Below are 18978 nucleotides of genomic sequence, written 5' to 3'. Positions count from 1 at the left end.
AGCAAGTACAATGAATATTAGCAGGTTATTGTGCGTACAATTCAACCTGGCTTTGTAAGAATAAGAGCAACTTGAGCTCCGCTCCACACCATTGCCTCTCACCCACTCTAAGCCCCAAATTTGGCCATCAGCCTTAAATCCTGCTGTTCTTTCCTGCCAGGGTTAGGATAGGAGTCCGTTAGGGGGAGCAGCCCCTGATAATTAAAATGGGGCTCTGTATATACTGTTAGGTGAATGTTCCTCATCAGCGGTGAAAGAACTGATTGTGGACTCTAATGTTTGTGCACCATCACTTTAAACAAAGCAGGAGGAAAACTGAGGGTCTCTCTGAGGTTTAAGCATATTAGCCCCACACAAAGAAGAAATTGGGACTACACGGTACAGTTCCCATCAAACTCCTGCAATAGGAAGTTTCTGGCAATAATTGAATTAGCGTGAGGATTTCCTGCCTGCTATTCTAAAAGGTGAGAAACATAAGACAGCCAGTCAACAAGGCCACCTTCCGCCCTGCCTCCTTACATCCTTTATTAATCCTCTCTCCAGACTGCCTTTCCTCTACGGTAACCAAATTACCCTGTTCCTCTCCCAGTGAATCTTGGGCCCAAAGCCATTTGGAGCCCCTGATCATCATTTTGGTTGGCAGCAGGAGAAAGAAGATACTGTAAAAATAGCTGGCGGCCTGCCAGGATCTAATCAGATTACTTTTCCTCTGCAGAGAGAGAGAGGGCTCTTCCAATTGGGCTGTGAAAGGAAAGCACCTTGAATGCATGAATCAATCAATATCACCCAGGAAATGAGGAGCTTATTTTGTTTCAAAGGATCTAGTAAAATAATGATGTAGATTTGTCAGCCATAACCTGATAAATAGTAAGTCCCAGATCATATGTGTTTTTTTTTTTTAAATAGTTCTGTGACAGTTGTTATGATGTCACCCAAGCGTTAGTATGTTTGTGTTTGCGAGGTGAAATCAGAGTTGTGAGTGTGGTGCAGTGATAATTGTTAACAAAAAATATGAATAAAACAAGACTGAAAATTGATAAAACATTTTAAAATGTAGTCAATCAACCCTAAAACAGAATGTAAATATCGATGAATGGACAAACTAATAGCTGGTTCAATGCTTCAATGTTGTATTGTAGTATGTATGTAGTTTCCTAAATGTATGTGTGAAATATATATGTTAGGCTCCTTATGAGTAAAACTGTACCCCCTCCTGCTGAAGTCCTCAGTTTCATTTAGCTGCATGACCTGTTGCACTATAGAGCAGCATCTCACATCTGGGAGGATTCACTGTGTCTGAGTGAACCATCACAGTCTGCTAATAAAGAGACATGCTGCATTTTCTACAAAAACAATAAGTGTCATCAATGTCACATCAAAAATTTGACAAAAACTAATATAATATAGACACTCCAAGCGTGTTTGGTGCTCTAGCATTGTATGTAGGCTGGCTTCATAGAAATCCATGCCAGGACTACAAAATAAAAAACTGTAAATCCATGAGAAATGTATTTCTCACTGAACTGCATGTGTTGGGTCTTGGCCGTTTCTTTTTTTCATTGGGCTCTCCTAAGCCTGGTTCCGCCTATCCTTGCCTAACCATGCATCTACACTTACCCCTAATTTACAGATAATATTAGCACATTTTAATGCGCGCCTCCGCAGCATGAACTACAGTGGTGTTACAATCAACACCATCCCAGGAGGAACTCTTACTTGCGGACGCCGAACTAGACCGCGGATCCAAGGCTTATGAAAATGTATTTTAAAATGTTTTTTGCGCAAGAAATATATTGCAATCCTTAATCTTTCTACGGACCCCCTGCAATAACCTTTAGTACCCCCGGTTGGTAAAAAATAACTATATGTTCGGATAATGAGCCATAATAATAATGAAAATCATAATAATATTACAATCTATCGGCCCTTAAAATGGCCGCAGCTGTAGGAGAGGAGTTACCTGCAGCTCAGCGTTGAGTCGAGGCATGGAGGCAGCTCGGGCCTGGGTCTCCAGACCGTAGCCAGGCACTGGGTGCATACTGCTGGCACTGGTCTCCATCTTCCTCATCTCCACAGACTCCTGGGCGTGCACACACACAAACACAACTCTATTAGCATCATTCGGTGTGTGGTGGCTAGATTTCCTTTTTATTCCACCTTAAGAACAGTATGATTCTGCTGACAAATACATGATGGTCACCCTGCCAACTCAATTCCTACCTTACATTTTCAAATGAAATTCGTATTAAAAAAATGTTCTTAAATAACAGTCACCGCCAGCAAATAAAGCCTGGGTAATGGCTCGTTTGGTACATTCTGTATAATGCACGTTTCACAATGCTCTTTGTACCAATCTCACAAAAGAGGCATTTTATACCAGGGGTTTCACAGAATCATGGTTCAGTTACAGTCGTCACGGTGGCACGGTTACTGCAGTCAAACAGACAGGTGGCTGAGAGCGCAGCAGCAATGAATGCCACACTTCATACACACATTATTCACACCAATCTGCTGCCCTCACTTATTCGATTTAACACTGAAAGGGTGAATGAAAACTGCAGATGGTTCAAAAAGCAAACCAGGAAGGGTAGGAAATGCTGCAAGGCCTTTAAAGTGTTAACAACGAACACATGTGATATGCAGGGTGGGAGGGTTACTTTAAAAATGTAATCCATTACAATAAATAGTTACATGTCAAAAAGTGTAAACAGTAACCTAATCTGAGTATCACAATATCAAAGTAATGTAATCAAATTACTTTCTGTTACTTTTGTGTTACCTTAAAGTGGACCTATCATGCTATATTTTAACAATATATTGTAGGGCCATACCTATATAAAGTATATAAATATAGTTTTTTTTTCTAAATACCAAACAGATCCTGCATTTTAGCCATGCCTCATTTCGCTCTATTTGCTCTTTCCAGCCCTGTTTTTGCAGGGGCTGATTCTGTGACGTAGCTTTAATGCAAATGAGCTGCAGCTGACCACGCCCCCCTGCAGGAGAGGGGAGCGTGCTCTGATCAGCTGCTGGGCTGTCAGAAGAGGGGGAGGAAAAGAGATCTCCATCCTCCGCGTTTTATTCTTATATGATTATATAGAGTCATTATTCATTTGTTTTAAAGCTCAATAAATAACAAAGAAGACCTTTGACCGGCACTTTTCTAATTTTGTCCGGAAGATTTAAACTTTAACGGACATGTTGACCGGCGAAAGAAACTGAAACTGAAACTCTGCCGCACGGTCCCCTCGTTCCTTGGAAGAGGCGGAGAGGTGGGTGTTTGTCATCTGCTGGTGGACTAACCGGAGAGAATTACAGTGCTTGTCTCGACGGGGAGGGATTGCATTGAATTAAAGCAGCGGGAGCAAACGCTTGCCTCGGGGAGGGAGAAAGAAAGCCACAGCGGAGAATAAACAGAAGGGCAACCATGGCAACCATGCGCGGGAAGTCTTCTTCGCTGCTTTTGTGGCAGACTACAGCGCCACTTACAGGCCTGGCATATGTACTACAGCGCTTTCGAGCGGCAATGGCCGGCCGTGGCCCAACCCCACATTCCCCTGATAGGTGGAGAGTTGGCCATATAGGCGGAGCTCCTCGTTCCTGACGTCAGATAATTTTCAAATCTGTATCAGATCCGTTGCAGCCCCGTTTTTAGAGATTTGGGTATGGAGGAAAAGAGAGAGGGTTGTGTTTTCTGACACTTGATGAGTTCCCTGACACACCGGGGACACATATTCATGTATAAAAGACGTACAAAAGTGCATTTTGCATGATAGGTCCCCTTTAATATCTAATGCAATGCAAATAAAAACAAGAGAAAATAAATAACAATGAGATGTTTTTACTTAAGTTTATGTAACAACCTTAGAAAAGAAGAAACCAAGATATTTCATATCAAAAACTGTAGTAACAGTAATAGTTTACAAATGCTGTTTAAGCTTAATACATGAATCAGAAGCATAGACTGTGTTTGTGTTTAATTAATCAGATGTCCACTGCAATAACATTTTGTATCCTGATGTTTTGTAATCTGGTAACATGTAATCTCTTACCTCCCCTGTTAATATGTAATAACAAATATGATAACACATACTTGTAAGACAGTGATATCAGAAACAAAATTCAGATTCAGATCTGGTTTGCTTTGCAGTTGAGGACAATGAGGGACTTGTTCACAATTGGAGATGCACAGAATGCACAAAACATGTTGTCAGTGCTATTTGTCATGTTTGAAATACAGTCCTTTACATGACTTACACATCAGAAAAGAGTTGTTAGTAACTGTGTACTTTAAAGATGTTTACACATAGATAAATGTAATTACATTTACAGAATGATTTCCTTTGTCATGATTGCACTTACGATGACACTCACCTAGCCACAGACATTTATATACATTTAAAATACAGGTTCCCACACGCAGCATTTGAATATGAGTCTGCAGTACCTGAATGAGGGGAGGGGCCGGTGTGTCCTCTGAGGGGCCCCGGGACATGATCCTCTTAGTCTTAGCTCGGGACGCTTCCTTTGACTTTTCCATCACCCAGGAGGATGATGCCTTTATGCTGTGCTCATGTCCTGGCCTGTATGATGTCACAGTTCAGCATAATAATAAAGTACTGTAGAAACACTGTATATGAAGTGTGTGTACACAGTGTGTGTGCACAGTGTGTGTGCACACACTGTGTACACACACATTGCTTGGGGTGGCAGTGGTGTGATAATGAGCAGTACACTGACTTTTTTTTATAGAATAAACGTTTAAAAATATTAAGATATATAGATTTTCACATTATCACAAGAAAACAATTGAGCACAACAAAATAAAAATAAAAACAGCTCACTCAAATTCCAGTATGAGATTTAATAAAATACCTGAAAATAAAATATCTAAAGCAAATCAAAGTCTATAACCATGTTACAATATGCTAACGTATTAGTGTATAGCAAACAAACTTGGAATCAGCCCTCATGTAAACCTGATTTGACAAGTTCTCCTTCCAGATTCTAGATCAGTGCAGCTACAAGTTCAGATAACATTTGCTACATTTAAGCAAAACGTAGCAAATGTGGTGGTCTAGTACAATGTAGAAGCCTCCGATCTTTGCTTGATTATTGCAGATTCCTAGCTCAGAGTTTAAATGAACCTGTTCTTTAATCAATGTTCGCTCTCTCACTGTACACAATGTTTTTATGTATATAGCACACTATGTCTATACGTTCAGTAGATTGGAATATAGAGAGTATTCTAATTTATTCTGTACATTTTACTGTAGATACTCCTCTGAATATAGGTCTTTTTTTTACTGAGAATATGTATATCTTCTTTTTAATCTATCTATCTTTTTTCACACCTCACCTCACAGCTGAAACTGTAAATATTCCAGATATACTTGGTTATAGTAATTGCGGCTTTAGTGAAGCCTGTCTTCATTAATATTCTTGTAAAGGTAAATGTGATCTTACTGTAGGTTTTAAATTCTAAGTTGTAAATCCAACTTAGAATTGCCGTACTGAGGTGGTAAATTCAAGAATACTGATTGGTCTGACTATAGCATGTTGTCTTGGTGTAGTGAACCCAGACATAGTCTTATGGCGCATTTCCACCACACGGTCGGCCTCGGCCACGCTCGGTACTGCTTGGCCGCGTTGGGCCTTAACAGGGCCGGCTCACTTGCTGCGCTTCCATTACAGTTTAGGAACTGGGGTAGTTACTATAGTAACGCAGTGTAGGCGGAGCCGTGACGTCATCTTCAATGAGAACCTCAGAAAAACAACACAGCCGTTAGCTGTTAGCACTCAGAGCTCACAGCTCCTCATATCTGTTCAGAAACTAGACAAAAGTTAAACAAGTACAAACCACAGACTGCCTGTGTCATGACGAGTACAGTCGCTGCTTTATTTATGTCTGTATAGGCCGTTGTTGTGAGTGTGGACGGTCGGAGCATATACTGCGTTAGCTTAGCCAATCTCCATTTAGAAAACACGTATTTTAAAAGGTTTTTCGCCTGCCGTCTGTCTGCAGACTTGACAAAGCATTAATTCATGGTTTTTACTAACCGGTATCAGTATGTTGTTACTTCGGCATCATTTTGAAACGTGTATTATAATTAAATCATGGTCAAATATGTCCATCTTGTTGTAGTTGTAGCCCCCTTGCCAGCGATGCTCTCTCTAGTTTAGCATACTCAGCCCGACTCAGCCCTGTTTGTTGGCCCCGATAGAACCACAATTTTGTCGGGCCAGAAAAGAGGTGAAAAAGTGGCCCCGGGCCGGGCCGGGCCGTGACTAGGCCTAGTGGAAGCGCAACCAAAAACGGGCATGGCACGACACGACACGCTTAAACCGCGCTCTGCGCCATGGTGGAAATGCGCCATTAGAGTCAGGCCCAGTATTACTGCAGACAGTTAGTCAGCTGTTTGCAGGGTGTCCTTCTCTCCCTCATGCAGGTAGGGAAAGGTGGAGACATGTTAACAGATGCAGATTATGTATTCTGATTAATTTACTGAGGCCACACCATTTTTGATGGTCACTTTTATCTGGAAAAAGTTTCACTATCAAAAGTTCTCCACCAAAAGGGTCATCCTCAGCATACATTTACACAATGTCATTTTCTTAAAAAATCTGGCAGTATTATACTTTTAGGGTCATGATGGCTGGCATGATGTCTGAAGGCAGTACACCTAACCCTGGTGTTACCTTGTGTCGAAAGTGTTGATGTTGTAAAGTCACTCTTGGCTCTTACTCTGAATGTAGTCTTGTGTGTGAGCTAAATCTTTATTTCCTGAAGCGTGAAACTTACAGCGTGCCTCCGTTGTTCAGGGAGTTGGAGCTAGGTCTGGTCTGTAGCTGGGACTTGGATTTGGGCTGAAGCATGCTGGGAGGCTCCACACTGTTTAGCATCATAGGCAGATCTTTCTCCTGCATGTGAGTCAGAGGCAGCAATGGCTTAAACAGAGCCCCGACCTTGCACTGTGGAGAAGAAACGTATGGCAACATGCTAAAGACATTCAGAGGCAGCAGGCAGAATATTGTTGCACCCAGCTCCGACATAGGGGTGTCACGTGGAGACCTGGACCATGCTTTGTATGTGGTTCATCTGTGTGTATCCATGAGTATCTGTGTGTTCCCAAACAGACATGCACCTGTAGAGTAGATGTGCAACTTGCAAATGAGCAGCGACCAGCGGCGGATGCAGGATCACCCTCGGCTGTAGCTGCTAAGCATGCCTTGTTTCTCAAATGGGGTAATAGTTCCCCTAGGGGGACATTCGTGTACTGAAGGAGGTCGCTGAGATTTTTTTAAATATGAATTACAAAAGTGCTTTATTCTTAAAATAATTATGAGCGTTTAGTCTAGTTGCGAGCTCATAGAGTTCAATAGTGAACCCAGAAATGTTGAGTACCCCAAGGTTTGATGATAGAAATGTAAAGTACGGGTCCCCAGCAAATAGAAACATATTTTGGGAAATTTGCAACATTATTTTTCATTAGCATTCAGGATAAAACATTTAAGTTTTAACCAAAAAGTATTTGTACTCTCGGTGGGCTGATTTTGATACATTTTGGGAAGTTTGAGGGGCATCTGGATCATTTGGATTGGACAGATTGCTTATTTATTTGAAAAAGAATTGTCCACAGTAGAGATCATCATGTTTTTCATCTTCTGCTCTCTATATCCAATGGTCGCAACACTGCTCATGGTAGTCAAAATCAGTACAAATATGGCCACTTTCTGGTTAAAACAGCCATTTTTGATCCTGTCAGAAATGGATTCAGCATCTTCAATAACCCCCAAAACCACTCCAAATGTTTCCAAAAAGGTCAAACCGTTTCTATTTACATAGGCCATAATACCATTAATGCTAATTAATGCAATTTATGCTGATTGTGCAAATTGCCCAACACATGCAGATTATCATGCAGGAGTTTCTATGTGCTGGGGACCTGTACTATACATCTATCATAAAACTTTGGGGTACTCAACATTTCCAGGTTCACTATGCTGACAACTGGACTATATACAGATAAGGTCATGTTTCTCACTAAATTGAAAGAGCACACTAAAAAGATGCAGCTCAAGCAAATTCTTTATGTGTGTGTATGCATGCAGACATTGTTGTGCACCAACAGAAATGTTAAGAGAGTTTAATTTTGATGTTGTTTTATGGTTGTTTTGTCACTCACCATTTACCTGTCATTCCAGGTTCCCTGATTATCCACCTCTTGTGTGTCTTGTTCCCACCTGTGTCTTGTTATCATGTGTTTAAATTCCCCAGTCTCCCATGTGTTCTTTGTCAGTTCGTCTTGTCTCATGCCTAGGTCAGATCTATGCTCTCCTTGATACCAAGATGTTTTTGTTCCTCACTATGTGAGTGATTTTCTTTTGTTCACCTTTTGTCATCTCATCTAGAGATTAGAAAGTGTTTGTTTCTGTTCATCTATTTGAAAATAAAGTATCTTAGAAATACTTTACCTCTGTCTCCTGGGTCGTGCAATTGGGTCCTATACCCTGAGTTTCCGAGTTCGTAACAGGCATACAGAGTGTGTATCAGTGAATGCATCATTTCGAGATCCAAGGCTTTATTGTCATATGCACATCAGCTACAGTGAAGATATGGCAATGAAAAACTGAAGTCCAAGGCTCCTCCAGCAGTGCAACATGAATATATATATAGGGCCAGTCCTTCCAATGTGTTTGCTTCAGTGCGTGTGTGTGTGTGTGTGTGTGTGCGTGTGTGTGTGTGTGTGTGTGTGTGTGTGTGTGTGTGTGTGTGTGTGTGTGTGTGTGTGTGTGTGTGTGTGTGTATGTAGGCATGTGTGTGTTGTACCTGTGAGCCTGAAGCGCCCTGTTGCTGCTGCAGCCGCAGCCTCCGCGCTCGGTTCTGCTTGTAGTAGTCAAAGATCATCAGGGCCGCATACACCTTCCCCACCGTCAGCTCATTGGCTGAGGAGGGGGAGAGAGGAAATGATGTGAGAGACATGTAGAAGGGAGGAGGGAGAGGAGAACAGGGGAGGAGAGGAGAGGAGAGGAGAGGACAGGGGAGGAGAGAACAGGGGAGGAGAGGAGAACAGGGCAGGAGAGGAGAGGAGATGAGAGGAGAGGAGAGGACAGGGGAGGAGAGGAGAGGGGAGGAGAGGAGAGGAGAACAGGGCAGGAGAGGAGAGGAGAGGAGAGGAGAGGCGAGGAGATGAGAAGGAAAGGGGGAGGAGGGGAGAAAGGGCGAGGAGAGGATGAGGAGAACAGGGAAGGAGAGCGAGAGGAAAGAAAAGGACGAGGAGAAACAGGAGAGGAGGGCAGAGGCAGACGCGAGAGGAGAGGAGAGGAGAGGAGAGGAGAGGAGAAAGGAGAGGAGAGAAGGAGAGGAGAGGGAGCGGATGAGAAGAGGAGAGGAGAGGAGAACAGGAGAGGAGAGAGAAAGGAGGGAGAGGAGGGAGAGAGGAGAGGAAGAGGAAGGAGACGAGAACAGGGAGGAGAGGAGAGGAGAACAGGGAGGAGAAGGAGAGGAGAAAGGAGTAGAGAACGGAGAGGAGAGGAGAGGAGAGGAGAGGAGAGGAGAGGAGAGGAGAGAACAGGGGAGGAGAGGAGAGGAGAACAGGGCAGGAGAGGAGAGGAGAGGAGAGGAGAGGAGAGGAGAGGAGAGGAGAGGAGAGGAGAGGAGAGGAGAGGAGAGGAGAGGACAGGGGAGGAGAGAACAGGGGAGGAGAGGAGAGGAGAACAGGGCAGGAGAGGAGAGGAGAACAGGAGAGGAGAACAGGAGAGGAGAGGAGAGGAGAGGAGAACAGGGGAGGAGAGGAGAGGAGAGGAGAGGAGAGGAGAGGAGAACAGGGGAGGAGAGGAGAGGAGAGGAGAACAGGAGAGGAGAGGAGAACAGGAGAGGAGAGGAGAACAGGGGAGGAGAGGAGAGGAGAGGAGAACAGGAGAGGAGAGGAGAGGACTAAAGAATCAAAATGAGAGAGAAAATGTGCTGAGTCATTCCTTACTCCACAATTCATTTCTATGTACCCTGTGCTCTCTCTAGTGGTTTACATAAGATAAAGGACATTTGTATTACTCACTGTATTACTCTGTACAGTGAGTGGTATGATTCATTCGCAGAAAGCAATTCAAATAGATTTTTAGGGGAAACAACGCATTGACAGAACTGTAGGGAAATGGATCTGTGTGTGAGTTTGGTGGAGAACACTTCTTACCAAAAGGTGGATGCAAAACGGCAGAGTAAGTTGTGTCTACAGGCATGCCCTCACACACACATCTATAAAACATCTCATAGTAAAAATACACTTACACACTCAGACTTTAGCCTATATTTGAAACAATGTGTCTCCCACCAGATCACTGCCTTCAGGTTGGAACAAGGAGAGTGTGTGAGGGTTCAGAATGTGATGTTGGTGAGAGGCTTACCTGTGTGTGGGGTCACCAGCAGATCCATGGTCTTCTGAGAGAGGCTGGGCCACACTGTGGACAGCTCCTTCTTTAACTCAGCGTCAGAGAGTCGCTGGGCTACCATGCCTGGAGATACACAGAGACACACTTTGAACCTTTTCATTAAAACACATCAACTGCCAGCCACAGCACCGTATACAGTGTTGTAATAAAAAAGGGAGGGAAGGAGAGACAGAAAAAATGATCATCTTCCAACTACATTTATGAAACAGAGCACTTAATGCGTTCCTGAGATGTGAAATGAGAACTCTCCATCAGAAGTGCAGATAGATGCAGTGAAGGCAGGAAACAAGACCCAGATCTGATCAGGAACACACAGCCTTCCAATGAGTTCAAATGGAGGTCACATTTACTTATTTCCACACCAAAAAAACTGAAAGGTTGACTTTAATCAAATGTAGGTTAGTTAAAAGCAATAATAATATTATTGCTTAACTAACCTAATACAGGTATGTGACATCTGCTTAATTAATATAGTTTTTTAAGTGCAGTTCTGGAGTTTTTGCATTTGAACTTCACATGTGCATTTAAACAGATGAATGGAAAGGCACCAACAGAAGTCAGCAGAAAATGCTTTGTGTGTTCAGACTTGTTAGACTGTCCTGTATTTGCTGTGATGGCATGGAGACTCTGAAATGGCTACTTCAGTATTTTTGTTTCTCAAACCAAAGGTCAGAGGGATGCAAGGTTAACATGATTCATATTATGTCTTATCTCGAGTGGAAACCATAGAGGATGTCATACAATTCTCTATTCTAGCCACATGATAGTGTGGTGTGGTTTTCTAACCTGAGGCCAGTTTGATCTCCAGGGCAGTGCGGATGAGGGCCATCAGGGTGGAGGTGAAGTGGACGCTGTTGTCCTCGGCGATGGGCATGTTCATTTTGACAAGGCGCTGAGGAGAGGAGACGAGTTGTGACAGAGAGACTTTAGATGACTGAGTGATAGCAGACAGCCCCAGCAGAACATACAGCTCACCCAGAGAAAGCAGTCTGTGTGCTGCTGCCCTTCAATACCCGCCATGGATTCACTCTGTTAGCATAAAGTACCTTAAAGGTGACTTGCTACATTTTGTTGAATGTGTACAAGATTGGTAATAGATCAAACGTTACTGAGACAGCACACAAAAGGCCTTCTCTACAAGAACGTACAGAGGTGACAAACTAGACATTCACATTCACTGCTATTTGCTACAGTATGCACTACGCTGCAAGTCAAAGTGCACTGGTGCAAGACTGATATTGACCGAAATAAAGGTGAGAGTAGGCATGTAACGCATAACCATGAAGTTGCCTGGACAGTCGCAGGAGCTCGACTCTGGTTGCTATCCTAGCAGTCATCAACTTAGAGTTGAGAGGGTTGAGTATGCTCTACTTGTACTGTGGCACAGTATGCTACATAAAGAGTATGTATTCCACCAAGCCTGGGCAGCCTTAGAAGCAATACTTTGTTCGTATAGGACTAATGCACCACGAGATGCATACACAATGCTATTGGATTGTTTGTGTTAGAGTTGAGCTCCCCTGGACACAACAAGCATTCACCTACACGTGCTATCAGTGGCAGTGCAGAGAGTAAGACAGACCATAGTCAGAAAGAGATGGGGGTGGAGAGCTGAGGAGCATGAGCACACACACACACACACACACACACACACACACACACACACACACACACACACACACACACACACACACACACACACACACACACACACACACACACACACACACACACACACACACACACACACACACACACACACACACACAAATATGCATGTGGTCTGTCATTCACCTAAACGCACAAACAACTACATGCTGCACAATCAATTATACAGACAGGAGAACAGTTAGTAGAACAGAAGGAGAACAGTTCCTATGCTGCAAGTGTTTAACATTTAAAGCAATTGAGAAGCTATATTTGATTTAAATATCAATCATTTTTAAAGCCTCAAAGAAGATATGCAAAAATGGGGTCAAGTAGATCAACATGCATTATCAGCTGGTGCAATGTCAATCAACATGGCAGATTTCAACAAAACATGTGGAAATTTGTTTCATTTACAGTTTAAAAGGGTCAAAACGACTAGACCGGTTATATTCTATTGAGTTGTTAATATATTACACATTAAACGTAATGTTTACTACCATTTTTAAAACCTAGATAATTCTCTAACATGAATCAATATTGCATTTAATCTGGGTGCCTGTGTGGCGTCACACCCCCTAGCATGCAACGTTGTAGTTGTCTGCCAGAAGTTTTAAGCCACAATTTTTGGATACACATAGTTTTTAACTGTAAAATAACAGTACAGGATTTGAGTCATCAGACATCTGGAAAGAGTGATATTAAACGTGAAACTGACTCTGTGGGAAAGAAACACTGAAGGAATCTTGACCAGGAAAAGCAAATACATATTCCCATAATCCCATGCTCCTCACTGTGCCATCAAAGTCGTCTGTTATTGTTTTGACTTGAATGAAAGTCTGGTTGTAAAACTCAATTCAACTCAACTCAAACTCAAGTATAAAGAGGGGGCTCCAACCTGAAGCAATTGTCTCTATTCTACTGGGATCTGGGCACATTAGGGGTCGATGGAGATTGCTCCTTATTCGAGCCAGACTCAAGTGGATATTTGACAAATTATAGTGTTTGGCCCTTCTGCATAAGCCATCCAGATACAGATCCCACCAACTGCTTTATCAGCTGGAAATGCCATCCTAATCAATATTTATCTTAAAATAAATACACACGCACAGACAAACACACACAAATATTTCCAACAGTGGATAGACTGAGATGAGATGAGAGAAAAAGGGGATGGGCAGCAAAGACAGAATCATAAAGTGAGAAGCATAGTATTACTCCCACAGAAAAGCAACAGAAGCTACACAAACAAGAGCTCACACACACACACACACACACACACACACACACACACACACACACACACACACACAACACACACACACACAGCCTCACAGTAACACACACACACACACACACACACACACACACACACACACACACACACACACAGCCTCACAGTAACACACACACACACACACACACACACACACACACACACACACACACACACACACACACACACACACACACACACAGCCTCACAGTAACACACACACACACAGCCTCACAGTAACACACACACACACACACACACACACACAGCCTCACAGTAACACACACACACACACACACACACACACACAGCCTCACAGTAACACACACACACACACACACACACACACACACACACACACACAGCCTCACAGTAACACACACACACACACACACACACACACACACAGCCTCACAGTAACACACACACACACACACACACACACACACACACACACACACACACACACACACACACACACACACACACACAGCCTCACAGTAACACACACACACACCCACACCCACTGCTCCAAAGAGTCAAACCGGGGCGTCCCATTCAAAGGAAATAATAATATTACAACAAAAGGGAGAAAGAATCCTGCATAATTAAGTATAGGTATGTTGATTAAAATAACTGTATGTCTTAAGCTCTGTTATCATTGGAGATGGGTCTTAGCCCACAGAAAGAAAGAGTACAGACAGTAAAGATGAGGTAGGGGCTTACACCAAAAATATCAGCGCACTAGCAAAACAAAGTGAAGAGAGGAGGGAACACTGCAGAGCACAGACGTTGGCTTGAGTTCACGCCAATGAGAGAAAGACTGTGGAGCACAGGAGAGAAGGTGGAGGAGGGTGAGGGTCTACCTTGTAGGCGACTCTTGGCGGACATTTCTTTCCCAAACCTAACGGTGGGGACATGTGGAGCAGCATCTGATACATATCGAGGTACTTGATACGGCCACTTGACAGGGTAGGAAATCAGAAATAAACAAAACGCAAACAGAGAAGGATGGGGAGTTAGAGAAGGAGGTGAGGAACCAAGGAGGAAGAACAAAAGAACGGGAGCATAATGGAAAGGAGAAACAGAAATCTGTGTTAGTAGATTTCCTAGGGTGAGATGGAAGATGGATGTCATCCTCGGCCGCGGTGGCGGGGCACAGGGATGCATCGCTGTGGAGCTCAGGATCCCTGACAGGAAACATGGAGTGGTAAAGAGTGAGTTTGGTGGGAAAGGGGAGGGGGGAGAGAAGAAGGGACGATGGGTTTACCCAACACACAGAATGCTGATGGGAGGGAAGAGAAATGACAGCATTGTAACGGGATGTCTGCCTCAGCATGCCAGCAGACATTCCACTGGAACCAGGGTGCACGGAGACAAAGGTTTCAATGCCAGCACAAGATAGGTCTGAGGCAGAGATGTCTCCATCAAAATATTAAATCCTTCATCAGGCTTTGGACCTTATTCATATTTTTTAAGATTGAGTCAAGTCTTTTTTCATATAACAAATATGCCTCGATGTTTTACACGTTGTATACACATGTCCTGAAACTAGTGATCAGTACTTTGATGCTGATTATTCAAATGTGTGTGCTGTATACGTTTGCTGTGGCTTTGAAAGCTTTGTTTCCACTCCGGCATTATTAACCAAAGCCAGTCAGTTTGAAGTCTCTTGGCTTAGAAGTACACAAAGCACCCTAGTGACGGAAATGTCAGGTATTTGCAAACCTTGTATGCTACCCTATTAGGGCAGTTCTTCCCTAAGCCAAGGGGGGGTGAGATAATTCGTAACAAATTGTACATATCCTTATAGGAAATCCGTCCGCTGTGGAGAAGAACAAGCACATAAATAAACAAACGTTCAAGACAGCATTAAATGAATAATTATCGGGCTGACTGCATACAACAAGCTATAGGAACAAGGCTTCTGCACAAGGCCGCATTTAGTAACCTTGGTAACAAAGGGGAAAGATAGGAGTAAAGTTAGGGTATCTGTTCCCCCCACTCTACTTTGTATGCTACTCTCGGGGGCCCAGAGGGAGGCGTGAACATACCATGCAGCCGGGTCGTACTCGGCCCACACCCGGATGAACTCATCGAGGTGATGAGGCCCCAGGATGGAGGAGTCTCTGGTTAGGTACTCAAAGTTATCCATTATCACAGCCACAAACAGGTTCAGCATCTGCAAAACACAAAGCACAGTTACTCCTGTGTTCGACCAGGTAACAGCAGCATCTGAAACCAACAGTATATTTCAACAATTTCCTCATGTTTTTGTGTGTGAGTGACTAAAGACAACAACCACCCTGCTCTGTCAGTATATAAACTGAGTCAATAAAGAGGAACGGCCTAACCCAAAGAAGGGATTCTGATACAGATATGTCACTTTAACAGAAACTGAATGAACTGAATAAATAAGCAATCAACTTCGTCATCACGCTAGTTCTTGAAGAATCAGAATCAGGTTTAAAACCTAAGTAGGTTTATTGACCTAGGGATGAAATCAATGTGAGCTTCCTGCAAAGCCAACATGTCACATCTGAATGTAATGCTCTGGCAGACTTCAGACTAACCAGGAAGGAGCAGAGAAAGATGAAGGAGACAAAGTAGAAGTAAGCAAAATCACTGCCGCACTCTTTCCCCTGGGAGCCGGATCGCTCGTCACAGGCTCGGTGACTCAGACATGACAACATGATCTCGTGCCAGGCCTCACCAGTTGCACTCCTGATAGAACAGAGGCAGAGAGAGAGACAGACTATACCTGAAGAGAAATACATGGCTGGCAGCATTTTTTATCACTTTAAGCTACAGCTCCACGGATATTAAACAGACATTATAATGTAGAATGAGAAGTAGTTCAAATTCAGAATCGCAATTCCTTTAATAGTCCCACAGCGGGTACATTTACAGTATTACAGCAAAGGGATAAGGCAGGTAAAAAAAAAGGCATTCAATAATCAATAAGAATAGCAGACATTAGTAAATAAAAACAAGTACACAACCATGGCTAAAAAATGTGTAGCAGCAATTTAAGTAAAACTAAGTGACATAAATAACATATTAAGTATTGTGACCTTGAAAAAGTTTGGGGACATTTATGAAAGGTGCATTTTTCACATAAAGTGATTATAGCACCAGTACAATTGCAAATACACTACCAGTCAAAGGTTTGGACACACCTTCAAATTCAAAGTTTTTTATTTATTTTAATTTGTTCTACTTTGTAGATTAATACTAATGACATCAAAACTATGAAAGAACACATATTGAATTATCTAGTGTTAGCAAATCCAGAATATGATTTTTATTTTAGATTCTTCAAAGTAGCCCCGTTTTGCCTTGATGACAGCTTTGCACACTCTTGGCTACTCTCATGAGGTCGTCACCTGGAATGGTTTTCAATGAACACGTGTGCCTTGTCAAGAGTCCATTTGTGGAATGACTTGCCTTCTGAATGTGTTTGAGAGCATCAGTTGTGTTGTGCAGAGGTAGGGTTAGTGCACAGTGGAAAGCCCTATTTGACTACTGTTGTAATCCATATTATGGCAAGAACCACTCAACTCAGTAAAGAGAAGCGACCGTCCATCATCACTTTAAGAAATGAAGGCCAGTCGATCCGGAAAATGTCAAGAACTTTGAATGTATCCTCAAGTGCAGTCGCAAAAACCGTTGAACGGTATGATGAAACTGGCTCTCATGAGGACCCCCCCCTCGGGAAAGGAAGAGCAAGAGTTACCTCTGCTCAGAGGATAAATACATCAGAGTTACCTCTGCTCAGAGGATAAATACATCAGAGTTACCTCTGCTCAGAGGATAAATACATCAGAGTTACCTCTGCTCAGAGGATAAATACATCAGAGTTACCTCTGCTCAGAGGATAAATACATAAGAGTTACTTCTGCTCAGAGGATAAATACATCAGAGTTACCTCTGCTCAGAGGATAAATACATCAGAGTTACCTCTACTCAGAGGATAAATACATCAGAGTTACCTCTGCTCAGAGGATAAATACATAAGAGTTACTTCTGCTCAGAGGATAAATACATCAGAGTTACCTCTGCTCAGAGGATAAATACATCAGAGTTACCTCTGCTCAGAGGATAAATACATAAGAGTTACAGCCTCAGAAACTGCAAATCAAAGCACCTCAGATTAGAGCCCACATAAATGATCACAGAGCTCAAGCAGCAGATAATCTCAACATCCACTGTTCAGAGGAGACTGCGTGAATCAGGCCTTCATGGTCCAATCGCTGCAAAGATCCACTACTGAGGATGAACAGAAAGAATAAGATAATTGTTTTGGCCAAGAAACACAAGGATTGGATATTAGACAGTGTAAACTGCACTTTGGTCTGATGGGTCCAAATTTGCGATTTTTGGTACCAACCTCCGTGTCTTTGTGAGACGCAGAGAAGGTGAGCGGATGGTTTCTGCATGTGTGGCTCCCACCGTGAAGCATGAAGGAGGAAGTGTGATGGTGTGGGGGGGCTTTTCTGGTGACACTGTTGGTGATTTATTCAAGACTCAAGGCTCACTTAACCAGCATGGCTACCACAGCATTCTGCAGTAGCCAGCTAAATATAAATCATATTCTGGATTTGTTCACACTTTTTTGTTTACTAGATAATTCCATATGTGTTCTTTCATAGTTTTGAAGTATAAATCTACAATGAAGAAACATTTAAAATAAATAACTTCAAATTTGAAGGTATGTCCAAACTTTTGACTGGTACTGTAAGTGTTTATATTGCACATCGCATGTTTATTGCACAAGATCTTAACAGTCAGTTTTGTCGAATTGGCTTCAACTAGCCATTGCGTTAAAGCCACAAGATTAAAATGTTCTTACCTATGAGTGGATCAGTAGTGATAATCTCATTATGATTATACATACTGTATATGGGTAAAAGTCTTTATACTCGGTCGTACATATTTGACATAGTTGATTCTTAACTAAGTATATTTAGTGCAAGTGTAAATGTCTTCATAAACTGTCCATAAGTGTAAAAGTTATCCAAAGTGCTTATGATATATACGTAAATTATAATAAAGCTTGTTATACCTGAACAGCAGCATGAGAGCTTGGAGAAAAGTGCGGAAGTTGTTGTGGTGATTAATGGCTGTGTCCTCATTCATCGCAATGTTGCCAAACACCTACAGCAGAGACAGTGAGGGAAATGGATATGGACTGTTTTCCTTTCTTTTTTTTATTAGGAATGGTAAACCACAACATGAATATCATGACCTCCGCGAGCACAGCATCACCCACCTGCATCCCAATGATGGCATAGATGAAGAACAGCATAGCAATCAGAAGGCAAACATAAGGCAGGGCCTGGGGGAAAGCAAACAGGAAACAGGAAACAAGAACACATTTACACATTCCAGACAAGAATCTTTGAGTGCAGTAAAAGAAGACACATTACTTTAATATCCCTCCATTATTATTTCACAAACACACATAGGCCTGACAACACAACCTGTCTCTTAAAAACAATGTTCCCATACAGCAAATATGCATTCTCAAATGTGTTAAAATTCTCAAAAGAGAACTTAAAAAAGAAGTCAATGTTGACTTTTGGTTTCACATGAGACATGAACAG

The 18978-nt window shown here is 42.6% G+C and overlaps 1 protein-coding gene across 1 annotated transcript in view; it reads right to left on the bottom strand.

The window, feature by feature from the left end:
* cacna1ba (calcium channel, voltage-dependent, N type, alpha 1B subunit, a) overlaps nucleotides 1–18978 on the bottom strand; it is a 253260-nt gene that overhangs the window by 8544 nt on the left and 225738 nt on the right. The window contains exons 38-48 of the mRNA XM_034133047.1: nucleotides 18645–18710; nucleotides 18438–18529; nucleotides 15946–16096; nucleotides 15427–15554; nucleotides 14239–14335; nucleotides 11236–11341; nucleotides 10405–10512; nucleotides 8831–8946; nucleotides 6803–6972; nucleotides 4448–4583; nucleotides 1961–2080 (exon numbers count right to left, since the gene is read on the bottom strand). Coding sequence (XP_033988938.1) covers nucleotides 1961–2080; nucleotides 4448–4583; nucleotides 6803–6972; nucleotides 8831–8946; nucleotides 10405–10512; nucleotides 11236–11341; nucleotides 14239–14335; nucleotides 15427–15554; nucleotides 15946–16096; nucleotides 18438–18529; nucleotides 18645–18710 — 1290 coding nt within the window. The remainder of the gene's footprint in view (nucleotides 1–1960; nucleotides 2081–4447; nucleotides 4584–6802; nucleotides 6973–8830; nucleotides 8947–10404; nucleotides 10513–11235; nucleotides 11342–14238; nucleotides 14336–15426; nucleotides 15555–15945; nucleotides 16097–18437; nucleotides 18530–18644; nucleotides 18711–18978) is intronic.

This window comes from Trematomus bernacchii, unplaced genomic scaffold, assembly GCF_902827165.1.
Source record: "Trematomus bernacchii unplaced genomic scaffold, fTreBer1.1, whole genome shotgun sequence".
In the NCBI taxonomy this organism is placed as follows: domain Eukaryota; kingdom Metazoa; phylum Chordata; class Actinopteri; order Perciformes; family Nototheniidae; genus Trematomus; species Trematomus bernacchii.
This window is presented reverse-complemented; position numbering and strand designations above follow the sequence as displayed.